We start from the raw sequence: 20,611 nt of genomic DNA on the forward strand, positions 1-20,611 counted from the left end.
CTTCAAGTTAAATGATACTTGGATACTGCTGTCTCAGTGCTACTTTCTTGTCATTGCAACAGACTGATTATAGTTACTTTCTACAAGGCCAGCAAATCTTCCTTTCTTCCCTATGTTCCTTTCTTTCTCTTCAGTTCTCCACCTTTCTCTATAACCACTGTGACCTATATTAAAAAAAGTGAAACAGGAAAGCATCATGCAGAGATCAGATACAAAGACTAAGTTTAAGTCTGAGGACAAGGAGAAGATGATCCAGACAAAGTGGCTGTGAGTCCATCAACAGTCCCAAGTAGGGAAGATTAAAAGGTGTGGAACCAAAGGTGACAACTGGCACTGATATGGTAACATCAGGAATTAATTCTGCGTTGGAAAGTTTTTCTGGCAGAGAAACACCCTCCTCCCTCCTCAATAAAGAACAAGTGTTTGGACCTTCAGAGAACACACTCCTTCAAAATATCACTTATTCAGCATCCATGTTGCCAGATTAGGAGTATATGGACAGATAAAACAGGCTGTGACGCTGTATCTTTACAGTTAACTGGTAAACATATAGAAACTATTTTAAGAGAGAAGCTTCAAAATCACCTTGACCAGACTGAGTCTGAATTCTGTTTGAGGATTCTCTGAATCCTTAGTAAAAAAACAGAAGAAATACATAGAGAAGTCCTGCAGTACTTCAATAAATAACTAAATTAATAAATAATGCATTTAAGATGGACTTCTGGCCCACTCAGTAGATGGAGAAGTATTTTTTATTCTTTCTGTTGAGACAAACACAGTGGAGAGGACATACCCCATTCTATTTCCCTTTTGCACACCTGAGACTAACTGCATTTGAGGCTATTTTGTGACAAGTGATAAAGTCTCTTGAAACAGTACAGCAGAACTTGCTTTGTTAATTTAACAAGACACAGCAGTAGACTTGCCAATTGTGTTGTACAGTAAGACCCTTAGGATCCAGATTAAATCCATTCAGACTGTTATTATTTTCAGAACATTTATGCAAAGTTTCATAACTACAGGCATCTAAATTTTTGTGTTTCCAAGTCCACCGTATGAGCTCCATACCTTATGCAGTGGTAATGATCACCAGTCTCAAGAAAGGCAGGGTAGAATAAAAACCTGTTACAGATCTGTATCCATCTACCTCAATCTAATGAAAACTCTGAGAATGGACCATGAACCAGTGTCATTGTTTATTTGAAGAACAAAGACTTTCACTCTGTAAGTTGAAACTTCAAGGAACAGGAAATAGTTTAATTTAGCAACTTGAGGTGAATGGGTAGCCTGGGACTAGGTACAGAAGAACAGATTCAAAAAAATTTCTTCTGATGTATAAACCATTGATATTTTGAGGCTTACAACCATTTCTACAAACTTTATGCTTGCTGTTGAAAGATCAGCACTGCCTTACTTTTTCTTCGGGCCTAAGTCAATAGTGCAGAACACATTAAATTAATTTACTCTTTTAGTAACATTTTCCACAATCAGCCAGCTGTCCAAGCACAGCGGCACATCTGAATGTTAGCAGACAGCCACTATTGTGAAATCCTTTGTAAAAACTGGCTCTGTGAACAAGCTGAATAGCAAAACACTGTACGTGTAATGGCAATTATCCACTTGGAACAAGAAATATGTCCTGCAGGGCATATGAATCACTTTATGAAAATAAGCATCCCGGATATCAAGATCTCCATGAGCTCTGTGCTTTGTCCTCCCTCTCTCATCAAGATTTTATCTGAAGATGTGATTTTACCAGCAAAAAGGGCAGTTGGAGCACTGCACTTAGCTGTTTCAGCCCCAGACAAGTTAAGGTCAGAGAAACATCAAATTGAGCTCCCTAATAAAAATAGTTTTCAGTATTAAATGTCTATTTCTGAATTATCTACAAAGATGATTTGCCAATATGTGTGCCTGTCTCTGACTAGACAGGACAAGCATGCAGTCCTTAAAGGCAGACAAAAGACAGCTCCGCACATCTGAATATAAATTCCCAGGTTTTGAGACTAAACTCTGTCGCGAATATCTTAAGGGAAAACAAAAACAGTTCCTTCACTAAAGTTCAAAGGAAACTTAACATTAACTAACAAGAATGTAGCTGAGGTTAAGTAACTAATTAGCAACTATTACTATTTACCTATGAAACAGGCCTCACAGGGTTTTAGGAGGCTGACAGTGCAAGTTCCCATTCATCAACTGCAATACAAACTTACAGGTAATATAAAGAGACTTAGGGCACAGTTTCATGATCACAAGATATTCCACAGTACACTTGTTCATATACCTCCGTGGGGCAAGCCACCATCTTGTTGATGTATGTGAAGAATTACTGGCAGGGTTGAACTATAATCCACATCCTGGACTGCAAAAAGGAGTGCTTTTCTTAACCAGGTAAATTCCCTGATGCAGACCCACGAACACCTCTGCTGCCAAAACCGAAGGGATGTTGCACCACTCAGAGGAGAATCAAGCTGCTAGACTTGCGGACAGAGAGTTCAGAATTTCTTGTTCGGACTCTCACTGAGCTCTGTTGTCAGGGTAAACCTATACCCTGCCTAACACCACAACTTACTATGGTACAAAATTTACTCTAATTGTCAAAAAGATAAGCTAGCCTGCTGTGATGGGCTCCATAGTGCTACAGCTACAATGCTTCCACTAACTGAAACATTGAGTACTCCTCTTCTAGTCTGGGACCTGATTTAACTTTATCTGCTGCTCCATAGTCACTAGATTTGACACAACTGAAAGGTAGGAATGAGCACAGGCATATCCAAAACCATATACTAAAAGCAAGGTATGACGTTTTGCTTCTAAAATGAAGTATTTAACACAAAAGCCAGCTAAGAATGCAGTTCAAAACCAGCTCAAGCTAATCTAAGCCGACGCTGAGGCAATCTTGCCTCCTTCACTACTCTCCTCCCGTACTAATTCTGGTACTGACATTTTTCTAACCCTTGCTCAGCTGATTCAGAGTACCATCTTAGAAGTATGTATTACTTCTGCTAGACTAGTTTTCTGCTCTGCTTAGTGTCCTGAACTGGCTTATTAACAGGTCAGATGAAAGAGTGGCAGCAAAAGTGTGGCAGGTAGGACCATACCTGTGCTCACTTAGAATGGGTTACATATGATTGTTTTGTATCAGAAATAGTGTGGCCAGCAGGACTAGGGAAGTGATTGTGCCCCTGTATTTGGCATTGGTGAGGCCACACCTCGAATACTGTGTTCAGTTTTGGGCCCCTCACTACAAGAAAGATATTGAGGTGCTGGAGTGCGTCCAAAGAAGGGCAACGAAGCTGGTGAAGGGTCTAGAAAACAAGTCTTACAAGGAGCAGCTGAGGGAACTGGGGATGTTTAGCCTGCAAAAAAGGAGACTGAGGGGAGACCTTATCACTCTCTACAACTACCTGAAAGGAGGTTGTAGTGAGGTGGGTGTCGGTCTCTTCTCCCAAGTAACAAGCGATAGGACAAGAGGAAATGGCCTCAACTTGTGCCAGGGGAGGTTTAGACTGGATATTAGGAAATATTTCTTCACTGAAAGGGTTGTCCAGCATTGGAACAGGCTGCCCAGGGAAGTGGTTGAGTCACCATCCCTGGAGGTATTTAAAAGATGTTTAGATGTGGCACTTAGGGACATGGTTTAGTGGTGGACTTGGCAGTGTTAGGTTTACGGTTGGACTCAATGATCTTAAAGGTCTTTTCCAACCTCAATGATTCGGTGATTCTATTCTATGAAACTACAGTTTTAAAGTGCACAGAAAAGTGTACCTCACAACACAAGGGAGCAACTAATCAAAACGGGGACAGGACTTCTCCAGTATAAGACTGATTAGTTCTCAAACTAGTAGTGCCAGGGATTGAAGAAAATTGTTACATGATGCAAAACATAGATGAGAGAAGTTTCTAAAATGTTTCTGAAAGCAATATCATAATAATATTTCTCCCAAGGACTGCAATACTAAATATAATTAACTACAAATTTTTTTTAGTCCTGTCTTAGAGGACATTACTGAAATTTCTCTACTATCTAGAAATCTATTATATAAAGGCTTTCTACAGCTACATATTTCACTTCAGGTTTTATTCTTCGGCTTTTCCACCAACAGAAATAATTTTAAGGAGTGACTTTGCTCAAGCTCTATATTGCAGACACAGTCTTTCATTGAGTTGTGTCACATACACACAGAATTCAAGACTTGTGGAAAAAGCCTTACCACCTAGATTTCTAGAAATCCAGTGATTTTTACTTATTTATTTACTTTTAAAACCCCTATTATTCTTAGACACATAAACAAGAACTTCTCATCAAGAGATTAGTATTGTATTCAACTATGACTCTAAGCTAATTCCTACTAGTAGATGAATTATCCTCTCAAACAGATGAGGAATATAAATGAGAAAACATCTTTAGAATGCCTAAAAAGAAAGAAAAAAAATTTAATACGGACATGTTCTATCGGATTATTCCAGGATAAAAATCAGATGAAGCAGAACCTCTATTATTCAGTCAAGAACTTTCAAATAAATATAGTATTTAGCTAAGTTTTATTGCGAAATTTCTTCCCCTTTATTGCAAGAAAATGACAATAAGGAAAAAAAATATAACGGACTGAAATATTACTCTACCTTTTTTTAAAAAGAATGGCAGTAAGATACAACTCAGTCATTAAAAACTTACCTGGCGAACAAAGTAGTCATAGCTATTCTGATTTGTCTCTACAAAACTGCCAAGTTAACTATTAACATATGCAAGATTCATTTTAATGTATGATCCACAAAGTTATTTAACGACATTATGCTGTAAAATGCAACTATTATTGTCTTCCCTTTCCAATCTCACATTCAGTAAAACTGCAAAATATTTCTCCTTCCCTTATGATCCACTGACTTGCAACTATCACTACAACACCAAATAAAACATACCTCCCCCAGCTCAATTTTATAATATTTCAATATGTCTCTACCTCAGAATCTTTGAGTCTCACATAATTAGATGGGAAAACTCCTGATTTATCACCCAGTGTTCCTGTCCACCAGTCGCCATCTTTCTTTGTCACAAGAATCATATCACCTTGTTGAAAAGTTAGGTCTCCTTGTTCAGAACTCTCATAAGTATACATAGCAATATACTCTGTAAGAGGGAAATAAATACAGAACATGGGAAAACACTTGATAAACTGCTGAATTATCATTTGCAAAACCTAACCAATATAATGTAGTCTATCCACGGGCTAGATAGAAGACAAATTTATTAATTACTATTCATAGAAACCTCAATATTTAATGTATAAAATGACATCTATCAGAACTAAATACAATCTCTCAAAAGGCTGCTTCTGGGGGATTTTTGGGGGGTAAAATAATTTGCTAGTACAACTAAAATGTATATAAATTATTAGTTTATACCAGAAACTACTCTGAAAACATGTTTCTCAATGCTTTCTGGTTTGTGCTGATGACTAGAACTTTCAGTCTTGGGGATGGAAAGTCTCAGTATCCAAATATCCGTAGATACAGTCTTCATTTTACATATGCTGTTTGGCTCTCATATACAATGAATTCTTTCATTACTTGAAGCTTTGCATGAAGGGCGCACTTCTCATTGCATCTTACGCAACAGATGGCTGGGAAATGTTAAGACAAAGCCTGAATGTGTTCTGTTTTGTTAAAACACAGTCAACTACTTAGTATTCAAGTGCAAAAACACTAAAGTAGACTGATGTTGAGAAATGCAATGCATAATTCAATCACAGAACTACATGAAAAATTTTTACATAAATTATTAAAAAAAAGAATTTCAGACAATTCAGTAATATTTTCTATACAACTTGATACATTGTTATTTAACTGAGCATTATCACACTTTATATGGGCACAAAACAGATTTCTGAAGATTATATCCTCTGCTTCTAGGACTAGCTCTGGACCTAAGAGCAGTTCACAATATTTCAGGAAGACTTTCATGCATGTGTAACAAAAACGTTCAAGTATTCCACTGCAGCTGGCAATTGTTCTATTTGCTTGAAAACTACATCTGACCAAAAAGCTTAGCTCCAGGAAGTTCAGCAAGAATTCAAACCACGATTACTATCCTTAATGAAAGCTAAGACATGGTTGGTCTAACAATTGCAGCTGACGAACACACACATCTGTTTGTATGCACGTACACACACATTAAATATCATAATGTATGTTATACACATGGAATTTTTCTTAAATCCTTTAAATTTAATAGAAGATGCTAAATCCATGCTTTATTATTTCTTAAAAATACAGCTTTTTTTAAAAATGTTTTATTAAAAAGTTGCGTTCCTTTTTAATACAAACGTATAATCTGAGATATTCCATACTTTACAAAAAAGACTTAGCATTTCTACAATTGCTTTTCCTCAAATATCTAGTGAGCAAGACTAGTTGTATTTTGAAATAACTGATTATCTCACTTTCCTTGTTACACAGATCTTTACCATTCCTTCCTTTTAATTTCTGTAGTGCTCATGCCAGTGGCAAATTAAATACATTGGTAACCAAAGAGACACCTTTACTTAAAATTGTATGCAGAATTGTAGTTAAAAAACTTAAGGTGTGCTGTAGAGATTATATACAAATGTTCATTTGTAACCTATATTTAGATTCATTGATTTACCCTGACTGTGATTTAAATTAACATAGCTGACTCGGCACTGAAGTGGATTAAGAGTGCCCACACAGTCTGTTAACACAGCTGGTGTGGAGACATTAACCTCCAGCTGAAGGGTGGTAACAGCCAGGAATGCAAGTCTTTTAAAACCCTTCAGAGGCCAGACAATTATCTGTCTCTGCCCCAGGCTCCATCTTTAAAAATGAGGGGTAGCCTTGACCATAAGGATCACAACATTCTATAACTGATTGTAATTTCTTTAATTAAGAGCTTTAATGAAACATTGGAAATGAGCTTTGGGTGAAATTGAGACGTTTATTAACAGTTCTTGACATCATGAAGTACATGTACAGATGTGCTTACTTGGCCCTCTGCAAAAACCCATTCCAGATCGGGAATTGTTACCAAAATATTTATATAAGAAACAGTACAAATTACAGAAGATATTTTAATGGCATGGGAAATTATTTCTTCTATAGACACAACATATATAAATTCTTACTATAATAATTTTAAATCATTCTAGAGGCAAATTGATTTGCACTTCAATTTTAACATGCCCGATCCTAAAACACTAAGATCTGATTCTAAACTTGTTTCTGGTAATAAGCAGACTTATTCTCTTTAATTACGTAGTAAAATACTTTTAACGCCATTCAGTTTGAAATGCTTACCTTCACCTGACATAGTTGCTTTTGTTGCTGGTGATGCTACTCTTTTCAGACTAGCAGGACTTTCTGAGGAACCAGAATCCATGCTTTAGAAGAAAATAACAGTTAAGAAATTAAATCTCTTCAGAAAAATTATTATTATATTTAAAAACTAAAAAATGCATATGCATCCATAAGCAATTCCCTACATTTTAAAAGAAGAGACAGTAAATGTGCAAATTAAAGCTTTTAAGTACAATGGCCAGTCATGGTTACGTTTAGGTAACTCCCTTAAACACACAAGTTTCTGCACCTCCTCTTCTCCCTCAGGAAAAAAAATAAATCTAAAATCATTCTCATTTGTATTACTAATGTTAATGTTGGCTTCACATTACACAGAACCAGATTTTGATTGTTTCATCCTCCAAGACTAATGATAAGTGATTAAGTTTTGAGGTATACCTTTTTATTTTGGGGAAAAATAAGCTATGACTTACATAGCTGTAATTCATAAAATCCAATACACTAATTTTTTAGTTGCAAGTCACATAAAATTAAGACCATTCATTAAGCTTTAGATCTTTTGTTAGTGATGCATGACCCAAGGAGAACTGAGATCAGTTTTATTCCTTACACGAATTTCCACGGTTGGAAGTCAAAACCGCCCAGAAGAGAGTCATATACAAAAGGATTTGTACAGAGCAGATTCTAAACTTTAAAATTCGAGTGTGCAACTCTTCATATTTAGTTAACTATTACAGTACAGAAGTAAAGTACGGTAAAAACAAATAAAATACCTTGTTGACTTCCTAATGGGGCCTGAAATAAGCTTCACATACGATTTAGGAAACCACCCCTTTTGTCCTTGAACCTCTCCAAACCACCACATATCTTGCTGCTCCAAAACTGTGATGATATCATTTTTGTTGAAATTAAGGTGGTTGTCTTTTTTCGCTCTCCAAGGATACAAAGCCTGTGCTTGAAGCCCCTCCACTTTTTCGCCCTATTGCAATTTAAAAAAAAAGAGAGCAGTCAGTCATGCACCACCTTTCATAAAGAAAGCTGCTTAAGGAATTATATTCTTATGCTACTTATATAGCAACAAGATACACAGACTCTCCCTCAACTCTATAAAGCAAAGTAAGTCAATTAAACTTACAAAGTAATACCAGAAACGTTTACAGTCCTCCTACATTTCTATCTGTTAACACCTAATCAATACAATGCAAGACTATCAGAGGTTTTGCTTAGTAAGTTAAATAAAATTTTACGATTAAGATATACATGTAATAAACATTCATGAAGCTATTTTGGCAGGACGTAAAGTAAACTTTATGGAAAATGATGCTTTGCTGCAAGTTATTCATTGCACATTCCAACTTTTTTTTTTGCTCTAAGATAGTAAGATATTTAGCATTTTTCAGAACACATTAACTTACAAGTTGAGGAAAAGGAAATGCCTTAACAGATGGACAGAATTCATCTGATGTGAAGCTTTGCCATTGCTATTCTACTTAACTACATAATCCACTTTAGAGTGAAGGTTATTATCATGTGATTCAGGAAAGCCCCAAGGAAGTGACCCAAAACTGGCATCCTGCCAAAACATTAAGATTGGACCACTGAAGTCTAAAAAAGCCAGCACAGAATAGCAGAACAGAAACCGCTTCATGTTAAATTCTGCCACGGATTTTGCAAATGGATGTACACTACCTGTTCATCACTCCAAACTGAAATAGCTTACCTATCTCAGGGGACTGTTTTAATGCATGCTCAATGTTCACACTTTGCTTTCCAAACGTTTGTGCTGGGTCAGAACAGTTTTAATGAATATAGGTGCTCACCTGACCCAAGACAGGAGAGGGAGATGATCCTGTAACAGTGGCAGGAGTGAAGGCTGATCGCTGCCGCAGCTGCCCTGCACTGGGAACAGTCAAAGACGGCTGAGCTGCCCAGGCATCCCAGTTATCAGTCTCCGGTTTCTCACTAGTGTTTGTTGGCCATCTGAAAAAAAGAGAATGACTTAATTCCTACTGTTTTCAACTGAATAAACACAGTCATGCAGGCAGATTGTGCAGAAAAAAATTTCTACATTCTAGGTTAATTTCTTTTAATTGAATATTCCGTAAGCATCATAACTCTCAGGTGGAAGTAGTGCAATCAAACATAGCCTAACAATAAATTTATCTTAAAAAGGCAATCTCTAAATACAGTTGCTTGTCCTTGCTAGTTAAGGCCAGCTGTACCTGTAATTTAGTTTCATTTCTTAGCTGTGCCCCAATATAACACAAGTTCAATTACTGCAGTCTATATTATACACAGTGGAAAGAGGTAACTTAAAAGAAAAAAAAGAAATCATCATTCTCTTCAAAACTGGTTTGAAATCTTCACACCTGCACGTCACTGACCTCTCACATCCCTTTGCCTTATACATCATTGTCCTGGTTTTGGCTAGGATAGAGTTAATTTTCTTCTTAGTAGCTGGTACAGTGCTGTGTTTTGGATTTAGTGTGAGAATAATGTTGATAACACACTGATGTTTTTAGTTGTTGCTAAGTAGCGCTTAGCCTAAGTTAAGGATTTTTCAGTTTCCCATGCTCTGCCAGCAAGCAGGTGTGCAAGGGAGGGAGCATAGCCAGGGCAGCTGACCCGAACTAGCCAAAGGATATTCCATACCATAGAATGTCATGCCCAGTATATAAACTGGGGGGAGTTGGCCAGGAGGGGCAGATCGCAGCTCAGGCATCTGTCAGCGGGTGGTGAGCAATTGCATTGTGCATCACTTGTATTTTCTTGGGTTTTATTTCTCTCTCTTTTTTGTTATATTCCCTTTCATTACAATTAATATTATTAATTATATATTATTTTACTTTAGTTATTAAACCGTTCTTATCTCAACCCATGAGTTTTACTTCTTTTTTTTGATCCTCCTCCCCATCCCACTGGGAGGGGGGAGGAGTGAGCAAGCAGCTGTGTGGTGCTTAGTTGCTGGCTGGGGTTAAACCACGACAATCATTTTGCTGCTTCTCATTCAAATCCTTACCTTTTTTCTTTTGCTTAAAATTATTTCCTACTGACTTCTTTCAACTCTTTAGAGTTTTATGCAACCTCTTATCCTTTTTATGTTATCTCTTGTCCTTTAAAGTGCATACTAAATCTCATAATCCACATCTCTGCCTCCAAATACCCAATTAAATGAACAAAATCTCCTGAACTCCAGGAGCGTAAACAAAGCACCTATCTTAAACCTAAGTTTCCTTTGCCTATTGCTTGTGCTATTACTTGGAGTAATCAATTGTTGTCCACCTGGACTGTAATAGTGTCCAAAGACCACAACCATCCCTAACCCCTTTATCATGTCAAGAACAGTATTATTAGTATAAAAGCTCTGGGACTCACTTTGTATTGAAACTGAATATTAATTTTAACAAAAAGCCTGAAATCATGCATTATCCACCTAGGGTAGAAACAGCTTTGTCAAAAGTATGATTTATTCAAAACAGTGAAATCCAGTATGTGCCAGACATCTCCAGGAAGTTCAAGATTTGGTCTTCTCCTCCTCCTTCAGAAAAATGACCGTTTAGCATAAAACAGAAAAAGTTTAAATAACTGGAAAAGCTACTGTGACCTATTTGATGAAAGTTTTGAAATAGAACATATTATGTACTGTAATACTGCACTAAGATATTTAGATTTTAATTTATAAATATGTATTACATGATCAAAAGATAAGACAATTACTTATCCAACCCCATTTACATAGGGTTGATAATACTGCACAGAGCATTAAGCTGAGTTAACAGGACATCTAAGGAAGGCCGCATGTTCTACTTGCATCAGTCTTACTAATGTTGTGATAAGGAATTAATAAATCATCTTTTCATGTTAACTCTGTCATTATCATATTTTGCATAATCCAAGTTGGAAACCTTCAATGAGGATTGGTGTCAACCAATTTAAAGGAAGGAAGGTGAACACCTTGGGATTTCCACCATGTCACCATCCTTACTTAGGAATGTCTCCTATTTGTGATGTGTCCCTCCGCATTGCCCACGCAGATATGATGGGAGCATGGTTAAAGTTCCACAAGGCCACGATTTTAACTATTTACTACGGAAAAAATATTTTACTTCAGACAAGCTATTTTTATTTTGCAATCTTGATACTCTGTGTTAACTCCCACCACAGTCAAATCAATTAAAAAGGACTCCACCACATTTAAGGTGATAATCACCACCCAAACATACGTTGAACTGAAGTCTGCCCAGTTATTGGCAGTTGTAGTACACTCTGTAGAAGCAGGAGTTCCTAGCGATGTAGTGGTTTCATGCACAGAAACTTTAGGTGCAGCAGCCGCCTCAACTGCTGGCTTTACAGAAGCTGGAACTTCATTTTCAGGTATTTTCTCTGCATAGTTTGCAGGGAACCATCCAGTTTTCCCCTTCAATTCTCCACCAAGCCACCCTGGTTCTCCAGTCTGGCTTTCATCCACCTGTAGATGCATTAAGTTAGAAAGTTAAGAAACATAACATACAAATGGAACTTTTACTTAAAACAATCCATCTCATCCACAGTAATTAACTTTCTCTAGTTACAGAGACATGACACCTTCACTACAAATTCCACCTGGGTAGAATTTTGTTGTTGTTATTTAATTTACCTTTGGAGTATTATGTTGACAGCTATTCCTTCTATGGCATATTAATAGATAAGGGAACATTTTGCAACGCAATACTGCTTTGCAATTCCACCCCCCCCAAGCCAAAATCAAAAGGATTTCTTGGTGATGCATAAGCCAAGCATGGGTTTTTAAACAGCTGTTTGAAAGTCTGTCATAGTACAGCAGACTTGGGAGAAATGAGTTCTAGACAAATCCCTTAAATAGTGATGTTTCTGGTTTAATTAACACAAAATGCAGTTTTTAACAAGTTTTCCTAGATTTTCTCTTGCAGAAAATACAACAAAAAACCACAGCATATTAAAAACAACACCCATTGAACAATTCAAAACAAATCCACAGATTTGCTAATGTATTTACACAAAACAATTCCATGGTAAGTTTTCATATGTAAATTTGCAGGCCTCTTCTTTCCCGTCACTGTTATCTTTGCCAAGCCATAAAGGACAGGATGAAACAGGGCTATTTTTGCAGCTGTATTTTAATTCCTACTTATTGATTATTACAATTGTGTTAAACTACGATTTTGCAAATTTCACACTTTCCTGTTAACTTCTCTTAAACATTTCACACATTTGTTCTCCGAGCTCTACTGACAGACTACTGTCTTAGTCTGGTATTTCAACAAAAGTGATCAGTTTAAATTCTGTGAGCTGCAGCTAACCACATTCAGCAAGAATCGCAGAAGAAAAGTAATTCGCTATTGCTATCCCTGGTGAATTGATATGGTGGCTAAATACCTCCAAGGCAATGTCAGTTGCAGAAACTTTTTAGAAAAAAAAGGTAATAATTGCATTTGGTAATAATTTTGGTAAATTTGGTGTTCTAGCTACCTAATATCTTTGATAGGTCAAAAGAATCTCAGTTTTCAAGCAAACCCTTACATACGAATAGGGTTTACACCTTTGAGATGTAAATAATACCTACTTTGTACAACAATCTGCTGTGCAGCTGCAGATTCCCCAGCAATGGGAAGTCAGCAGTAAAACCAGGCCAGTAATGAAAAGTCAGATGACCAACCCTACACAGTGGCTGGTTTTTGGCAAGAATTTCTCTCATCTGTTTAGGCCAGTAGCAATCGGTATTTCAAAATACGTTAAGAGTTTCAAACTACAGCATAACTCAAGAGTTGGCTGTTGGCAGAAAACAGTAGAGCAGTCAGAGATGCTTAAATTTGTACTTCTAAATCTCCTGACACTGTTTCCTAAAAATCCATTATCAATGTGAGGGATTTGTTGATAACAGAATGCTTCATGAGCTAAGGAATAAGAAACAGTATCCTTTTCCGTCAAAGGAGTTTTCAGTATATGAAATTATACGAAAATAGCATATAGTAGTGTCTCGAGCTAGATGCTTCTACAGTTGGAAACACACCTACAAATTCACTCTATCAATTTTAACAAAATATAACCCGATCAGCTGCTTGTTTGGAGGAAAAAAAAAAGAAATTAGTGGCAAAAAAAAATATTTGTGGCAATGGCGCAAACTAGTCGCTCTAGACTAAAGGTGGGACCATTCTTTTGCCTAGACAGAAGCAGCAAAGCTTCTGCCTGATTGTTCCTGGACTTCTCATTTGAGCTGCTGATAGATTGCTTTGCCTTAGGCCAGTTGTTAACTCTTTGACTGCCTCCTATTGTAATTTGTATCCCACACCCCCCTTTTGGTGCAAAACAATCCATTATTTCTGCTTTTTGTGGGGTCCATCTTCTGTCTCAGTCCCTATTAACTCAAAGCAAACCCAGAAATAAACCAACTACATGCTTGACCGGTTCAATGTGGTTTTACTGCAGTGCAGAGCAAAATTTCCACTGCAGCACTGAATAGGATTGTTAAAGCAGCAGTATGAGTGATGGAAGGTCACAGCAGAGGGTGAATCTTGGGAGAGAGTGGGAGAAATGGATTATCAGCACCTGATGCCAAGTTGAATAATCTAAACAGTAATAATAGTCGCATAGTTTCTACTCTCATTCAGTTGGTCAGGTAGTAACTAGAATCACTAACATACAAAAGACTCAGGACTGAAAAGCCAAAAATCTGTTATGGCGATGCTCTAAAAAGGGCGCCTTTGAAATGAATCACAGTCATACAGAAACCACTGTGATTTTTCAGAAAGACATGTTTTGTACAAGCAGAGAAAAAACAAACTACCAAAGGGTTTTAAAAACAACTGATTTAATGTCTCTTTAGAAGACAGTTTTAAGTTAAAATAATTCATGAAACAGCCTATTACAATAGTCAAATGTATGCTTATTCAATCCAATTAAGTCTTCTATGTATACTCATGAAAAGGCACTTTGAAGGATAATTTTAACTCTATAATTCATAAAAAATCTGGTTTCTCAGTTATTCATATGAAATATAATCTGCATTTGTTTTTATAGTACAGTACTGGAACTTTAAATAAATTCCTTTGAACCTTTTTAAAGTTAATTTGTTCTAATTCCCTTATATTTTTTACACCCACCATCCCCACGTCCCTACGACAAACCATCCCAAATTAATTTTTTCCAAAATACAACTAGACTTTAAATGTACACCTGAATAGTGAATTACAGTGTGTGTGGCTTTATTTTTTATTTATTTAACTGTACATTAGAGCCACGGCTTACAACTACTTAGTTCCAGCGACTGAACACAAGTGACAGGAGTAACAGCAACACAACTCTTCGCAGCTAAAGCAATAGGTTCAGTTAGTATCCCTGTCAACAGAAGGGCTGGCTTTGCAGTGGCCTACTCCACTTTGACCTGGCTTGTGTATCACAAGCAGTGCATGTACACAAAAAGAGAAGCCCTGTTTCATGGTAGATATTCACTCTACATGCGAAGTCAAACCCTAATACTCTCACAAAAAGTATTTAATCAAAGCTAAATAGAGTACCATCGTCTGTTTTGTTCAACTATCTATCCATTAAATGACCATTTTAATTCTATTCCACTTGTAGGCTTTTGATCTAGATATTTTGAGACTACTGGAATTCCTGTTATAATGTTGAATATAAGCTCTGCAGGCCAGAGGCCATATGCTGATTACGCCTACACAGGATCTAACACAACGAGGCTATGTGTCTAATACAAAGAACATTCATTCTAACTCTCACAATCAATAACTAACAAAACTGATGAGAAACTGTCATTATGAATTTGTTTTAGACTTTCCATGGAAGCTTCTTTATGAACTTCCTGTTTAACTTATGTTCTCCTGCTATCAGAGCCACTACAGTTCAGTAATTCAAAAATTCACCTGTATTTCATTGAATTATGCTTAAGTTTATTTAAATAAGCTGTATTACATAAAACATTATCAGCAACAACAGAATCCATTCATTTATTTCAAGCTGGAGCCTAACAGCAGCAAATACCAGCAGGACTTGCTTTGTAAGAGAGCTAGCCAAAGGAAAAGAATTCCATACATTGTATACGTATATTCATACACATAATAGAAACTTAACTTCTTGAACAGATAGAGCCCTGAAAGAGGCATGGCTTTCTTGGCTCAGAATATTTGTTCCCAGACAAAAGCTTGGTTAAATTATCGTTAGGATTAGAAATCAATCTAGTTTACAGTGAAAGAAATTTAAAGTACATAGAAAGGTAAGAAGCAGAGAAAGGAGAAATCCAAGTTAAGAGAAAATATAAAAATCCTGTAATTAAAAAGTGGAAGAATTAAACAAATATAGCCCACGCATTCTCTAAACCATTATACAAGATACATCAGTGCTACAGATAACTAACGTGTACTGGAAAGTCAGGCAGAAGAAAGCCCTCCTCAAATTTGCAAATACTTTTCCTTTCAGAATAAACCTTCATCCTTCTCCCTCATTTCCACCAAGACAGGTCTCAAGATTCATGCACAGTGTAAAAGTGCATTACACTGTTGTAAAAACTATTTACAAGCTATACATCTATTAAAGCCACAAGTCATTCTGACATAATGAATTCTGCAGTCCTATTTACATCCAGGATTTAGGCCTGGTTCCCATGTGCGCAGTCAATGGATTTGGACTTCAGCTGGATTCTTTGCTCACAGCAGTTACAGTTTGGGTGGTATCTTCTGTACAGCTATATGATTACAGGACATGATTGCACAAGCCTGCACACACAAGCCACTTACAAGCATTAAAATGGTGGAGTGCTAAATTTGCCTATGTTAGAACACAGTTATTCTAAGCAATACTTATTTTGTTGCGCACAGTAAACTCCTAACTGTATAGGTCAGCTTAACTACAGAGTTGCATTTATGTCATTGATTAGACACACTTTAACATGTAAGCTTGTAAATTATTATTTTCCAAAAAACATAACCGACTCGAACCTTTTAGAACCACAGGACACGACAAACACTTAAGGACAGAAAAGAGTCTACAAGTCCAAATATCCATTATCAAAAGTAAGTTCTGGTCCATTGCACTTAAATTACTTTTGACAGTGTGAGCTAGTTTGTTAATTTTACCCTAGGTGAATTCAAAACCAAGTAAACTACATGGTAACAAAAATCTGCATTTATGAAAATGAATAAATTGCATAGACTTCCTGACAGTCATATAGCACACTTACCCATTCCCTTTTAACCTCCATCAGGAAAGCAATGATTTAAAGCAAGGCAGAATTATAACACATTTCACAAAAGTGTCTTACTTATATCAACTTTTCTAAGAGTAGCCCATTTAAGCAATTACTACAGAGCAGGAGATAAATCCCACAAGAATCAGTCATCACATTTAATTATTGCCAAAAGTAAGTTAAATAAAGAAAATTGAGAGTAGTTACCCTACTTTTGTAGAGTAAATTAAAATAAAGTCCAAGAGTAACATATGGAAAGACTCAGATTACCTCAAAGTCTCTATTTAAAATGTGTGAAGTGCTCCTTAAAATCATATATTTTTGGCAAAAAAGTTATTTCCCTGCAAGTCTACCTAATAGTGATCGCTCTTCCTCAAGGAAAAAAACAGTTTACTTATATGCCTAGGCTATAATCTGTTTCCCAACAAAGCAAGACAACACAGCATTTTTCAATAGCCTAAGGAGATCCATGTCCCTGTATCCTCTCTCATTTAACAGCTGACTGACCAATACTATTTCTTGATGCAGAATAACAAAACATATTGCATTGTTATTCAGAATGGCATTGGGCCTCTTTCTGAGTCATTCAGTAGTGCTACTAATCCAGGATTCGCCTTTTATTTTCCAAAGGCAGGTTCTAATGTCACGAACACTTCAGTGTGACACAGCTGAATCAATTAAAAAAAAAAAAAAACCCAAACCAAAAAGGCTGAAAGATGAAGGCTCATCTCCCCAGAATACATGCTTTTAAAAAAATAGTTATCATTACAACTTATGAGAGTCTACAAAGCATATTTTTTCCAAAATCCATTCTTACTAAACTGTGCCAAAACACAATAGCTCTTAAAATCTATTTTGTTGGGTAGAACACTATAATGAATATACTTTCCCACAGTAAATAAGGTATCATTTAATAGTTACACTAGGAATTTTCATTATGAATAGGCATATGCATGTTAAGATCATACTAGTAATTTATTAATATTAATATACACATTTAATAACTTCAGTCATTAACAACAGAACTTTAATTTTAGAGATAATTAGAGATAAAAGCAGAATATTGCTTTAGAGTTTAACACAACAGGCTGACCATATCCCCATATCTCATCATCTACTTAAAAAAAAGAAAGGAAATTATTCTGTATCAACACACCTGCAACCAAATTTTTAGGTTTTGAAGTTTCCATTTTTAGAAATTACATTTTATCTACTGTATATCCTCTTTAAAATAAATGTAAAAGTATCTCACAAAAGAGTTAGGTAGATAAAAAAAAAAAATCCAGAGTAAATTATCATACAAACAATTCCAAGTTACAATTATACTAGATCATTATGTCAAAAACTGTCACCAAAAGGGTTGTATAAAAAATTTCCAGTGTTACTGAAGAAATATCACCACCATACAAAGACTATATTAATGGTTATGTGATCACGACAGAAGTATAGCCATCTTGTAGTTTAGTGTAATTGCTTCACGTAATATTACACTGGACATCACATTCTCTTAATAAAGGCAATTTTCCAAATTAAAAATTTTACACCACTCTTGTACTATTCTTATAAAAAGGTAAATTTCTTATTAGAAACATACTTTATTTATCAAAGCCAGTTTTTGATTCCACACATAACAGCCACTCTCTCAATAGAAAATAACAGTAACTTTATTCCCTAGGTACCTTGGAGGACAAGAAACCTCTCACTGAGATAACTTCTGTATAGGAACCTTTTTAAACACATTGACAGACACACACAGCTCAGCATACTAAAGCTGATACGATCTACTCATAGATTATGTTTAAACTTTACACTTACAATGAACTGTAAGAAGCTATCCATTATTATTATAGGGTTACTATGTCATATCACATCATTTCAGTATTCACTGAAATATTTTTCTCAAGTCCGTAAAAAATCTTGCCATATATAATTTCAATCACACAAATGCAAAAGCTTAAGTAATTTTTTCAAATAATATCACAATCCTTTCTTACCATGACTATGTCGCCAGGCTGAATAGTGATTTCATCGTGGCTTCTTGATTCAAAAGGATACAGTGCTCTATAATACACTATTTTTACATCCTCCTGAGCAGAAATGGTTAGAGGAGCTTTTTCTGAGCAAAGGAAAAAACCACACAGATACAAAGGAAGGGGGGGGAAAAAAAAAAAAAAAAATCAAAACACGTTATTTTTAAATATTTGAAAAATGAGGTGAAAGTGGAGAAAAAAATTAACAAACCTTACATTGTCTGTAGGAAGTATATGATCCCCCTTTTACACAAGGGGAAATACGAAAATGAATTATTTAAGATACAATTTTCTTACTATTTTCTCTTCTAAACATCAGGTAAAATATTACTATATTTTAACTTTTATGATACATATAACTATTTTCATAGAAAGAATCATGTACTTATGATGCAACATATATGACTTCTCAAATGCTTCAATGATTTTGTACGTTAAATCCGATCAGCCATACGTTCAATTCAAACAGTGATGTTCTTGCACATATCAACGGTATCCCAAATACTTTTAGAGCCTGCTTATGTAGCAGCTTCATTTGCAGCATGACTATATTTCCAAGAAAGATGTTTCAAAATGTCCTAGTACATACAGATTGGCTGAAAAGAGGTCACTTACAGATGGTGTTTTAAAAAAATTACATGCTAAAGATGCATTATTAGAAAAAGAAGAATACAGAAAAACCCCAAAGATATAAGCTAAATTGCTCTTGTACAATGCACTGCCTATTTTGCCTATTCGGTCATAAAAGTGCCCTCTGCTACTCTGCACAAATAAAACCTAGCAAGAGGACATATTAGATCAAGTCAGTTCTAGATTTGGGCTAAAAGATAGAAGGTAATTTCCCCTTTATGTAGTCTTTTGATCAAATATTTAAACAAATATTACATTCCCAATCAGTTCTCTTGTGTATGTATCAAAGCCACTTAAGGGGGAACCATGATTCCCAATACGGGCAAAAATCAGTTTATAATGTAGAGGAAAGCTCTCAGCTGAAAATGATCATGTGCGTAGCAGAAAAAAGGGGATTAAATCTTAGACTTCAGGTCATTTGTTCAGTAAACAACATTCATGGGGAAGGTAGAAGAGGAAAAAGCATAATGAAATGACATATTGCTACTACTCTAAAAAATTCCAAGGCATATATTCCACACCAAAATAAGAATTGTAAAGAAAAGTACAGAAATAATTTCTGACATCTTGCATCAAGATCTTACAACAACTTACAGCTAAGATTCTCTCTTCAGTTGGCACTGTGAGTCTCATCAACTGTGCTTTACACTCTGCTAAACACCATACTTTTAGGAAGAACAGTGAAGCCTAAAAGAACAACTTTTTGGAGTCCAGAGCTCAATCCATACGTGATTTACTTTAATAAGACTAGCAATCCAATCTTGAAACATAATATTCTTCTGTATTAAATGGGAAGACAAAACAGAAAAGAATTGTTCAAGAGGCATGTGCAACAGCGTTTCTTGATTTATTACTCTACCTGCATTTGACCAAGGAGCCTGGACAGCTGGCTTGACTGGCTCTTGATGTGGTTGGAAAAGCTTACTCAGTTTCTCTTGCATTTCTTGTTTCCCCTTATCCTCACTTTCCTTCTTCTTGGTTATTTCTTCCCTTTTTTGCTTTTCATCTTCCTGAATTTTTTTTTGCCACTGAAGTTCTTCTTCTGGTTGCACTCGATCAAGCCGCTGTTTATCCCGTTCCTGGATTCGCCTGTTGGACAATTAAGGTGTTTTTTTAAGCCAGTCAACAAAAGACCATAAAAGTTAGTTGCCCTTGTGTGTGATCTATAGTATAAAGTGTACTCTTTACAGCTTTTGCATATTCTGTAAGAGCTGTTAATTCTATTTTGGTTAGTTATCAACCACTCCACAGCATCTTCTTACACAATGACTCCTAGAGGGCAAAGGAGAAATATTCAGAAAGATTTGCTATGACTCCATATGTATTCATAAAGAAAGAGATGAGACTCTCAGACAAGTGACAGAACACTATTTCATGTAACCTACTACTAAGTGCAGGCCTCCATTACCTTGAGTTGCTTTGT

At 36.0% G+C, this 20,611-nt stretch overlaps 1 protein-coding gene across 2 annotated transcripts in view; it reads right to left on the reverse strand.

Moving 5' to 3' along the window:
- ITSN1 (intersectin 1) overlaps window positions 1–20,611 on the reverse strand; it is a 137,851-nt gene that overhangs the window by 35,669 nt on the left and 81,571 nt on the right. Inside the window, exons 18-25 of one of the 2 annotated variants that reach the window (XM_050915310.1) lie at window positions 20,048–20,277; window positions 18,523–18,644; window positions 16,523–16,537; window positions 11,538–11,782; window positions 9,135–9,294; window positions 8,088–8,293; window positions 7,315–7,397; window positions 4,965–5,131 (exon numbers count right to left, since the gene is read on the reverse strand). In XM_050915310.1, the coding sequence (XP_050771267.1) occupies window positions 4,965–5,131; window positions 7,315–7,397; window positions 8,088–8,293; window positions 9,135–9,294; window positions 11,538–11,782; window positions 16,523–16,537; window positions 18,523–18,644; window positions 20,048–20,277 (1,228 nt within the window). The remainder of the gene's footprint in view (window positions 1–4,964; window positions 5,132–7,314; window positions 7,398–8,087; window positions 8,294–9,134; window positions 9,295–11,537; window positions 11,783–16,522; window positions 16,538–18,522; window positions 18,645–20,047; window positions 20,278–20,611) is intronic. The other variant, XM_050915311.1, reaches the window with a different exon arrangement.

The sequence above is a fragment of the Gymnogyps californianus genome, chromosome 1 (assembly GCF_018139145.2).
Source record: "Gymnogyps californianus isolate 813 chromosome 1, ASM1813914v2, whole genome shotgun sequence".
Classification (NCBI taxonomy): domain Eukaryota; kingdom Metazoa; phylum Chordata; class Aves; order Accipitriformes; family Cathartidae; genus Gymnogyps; species Gymnogyps californianus.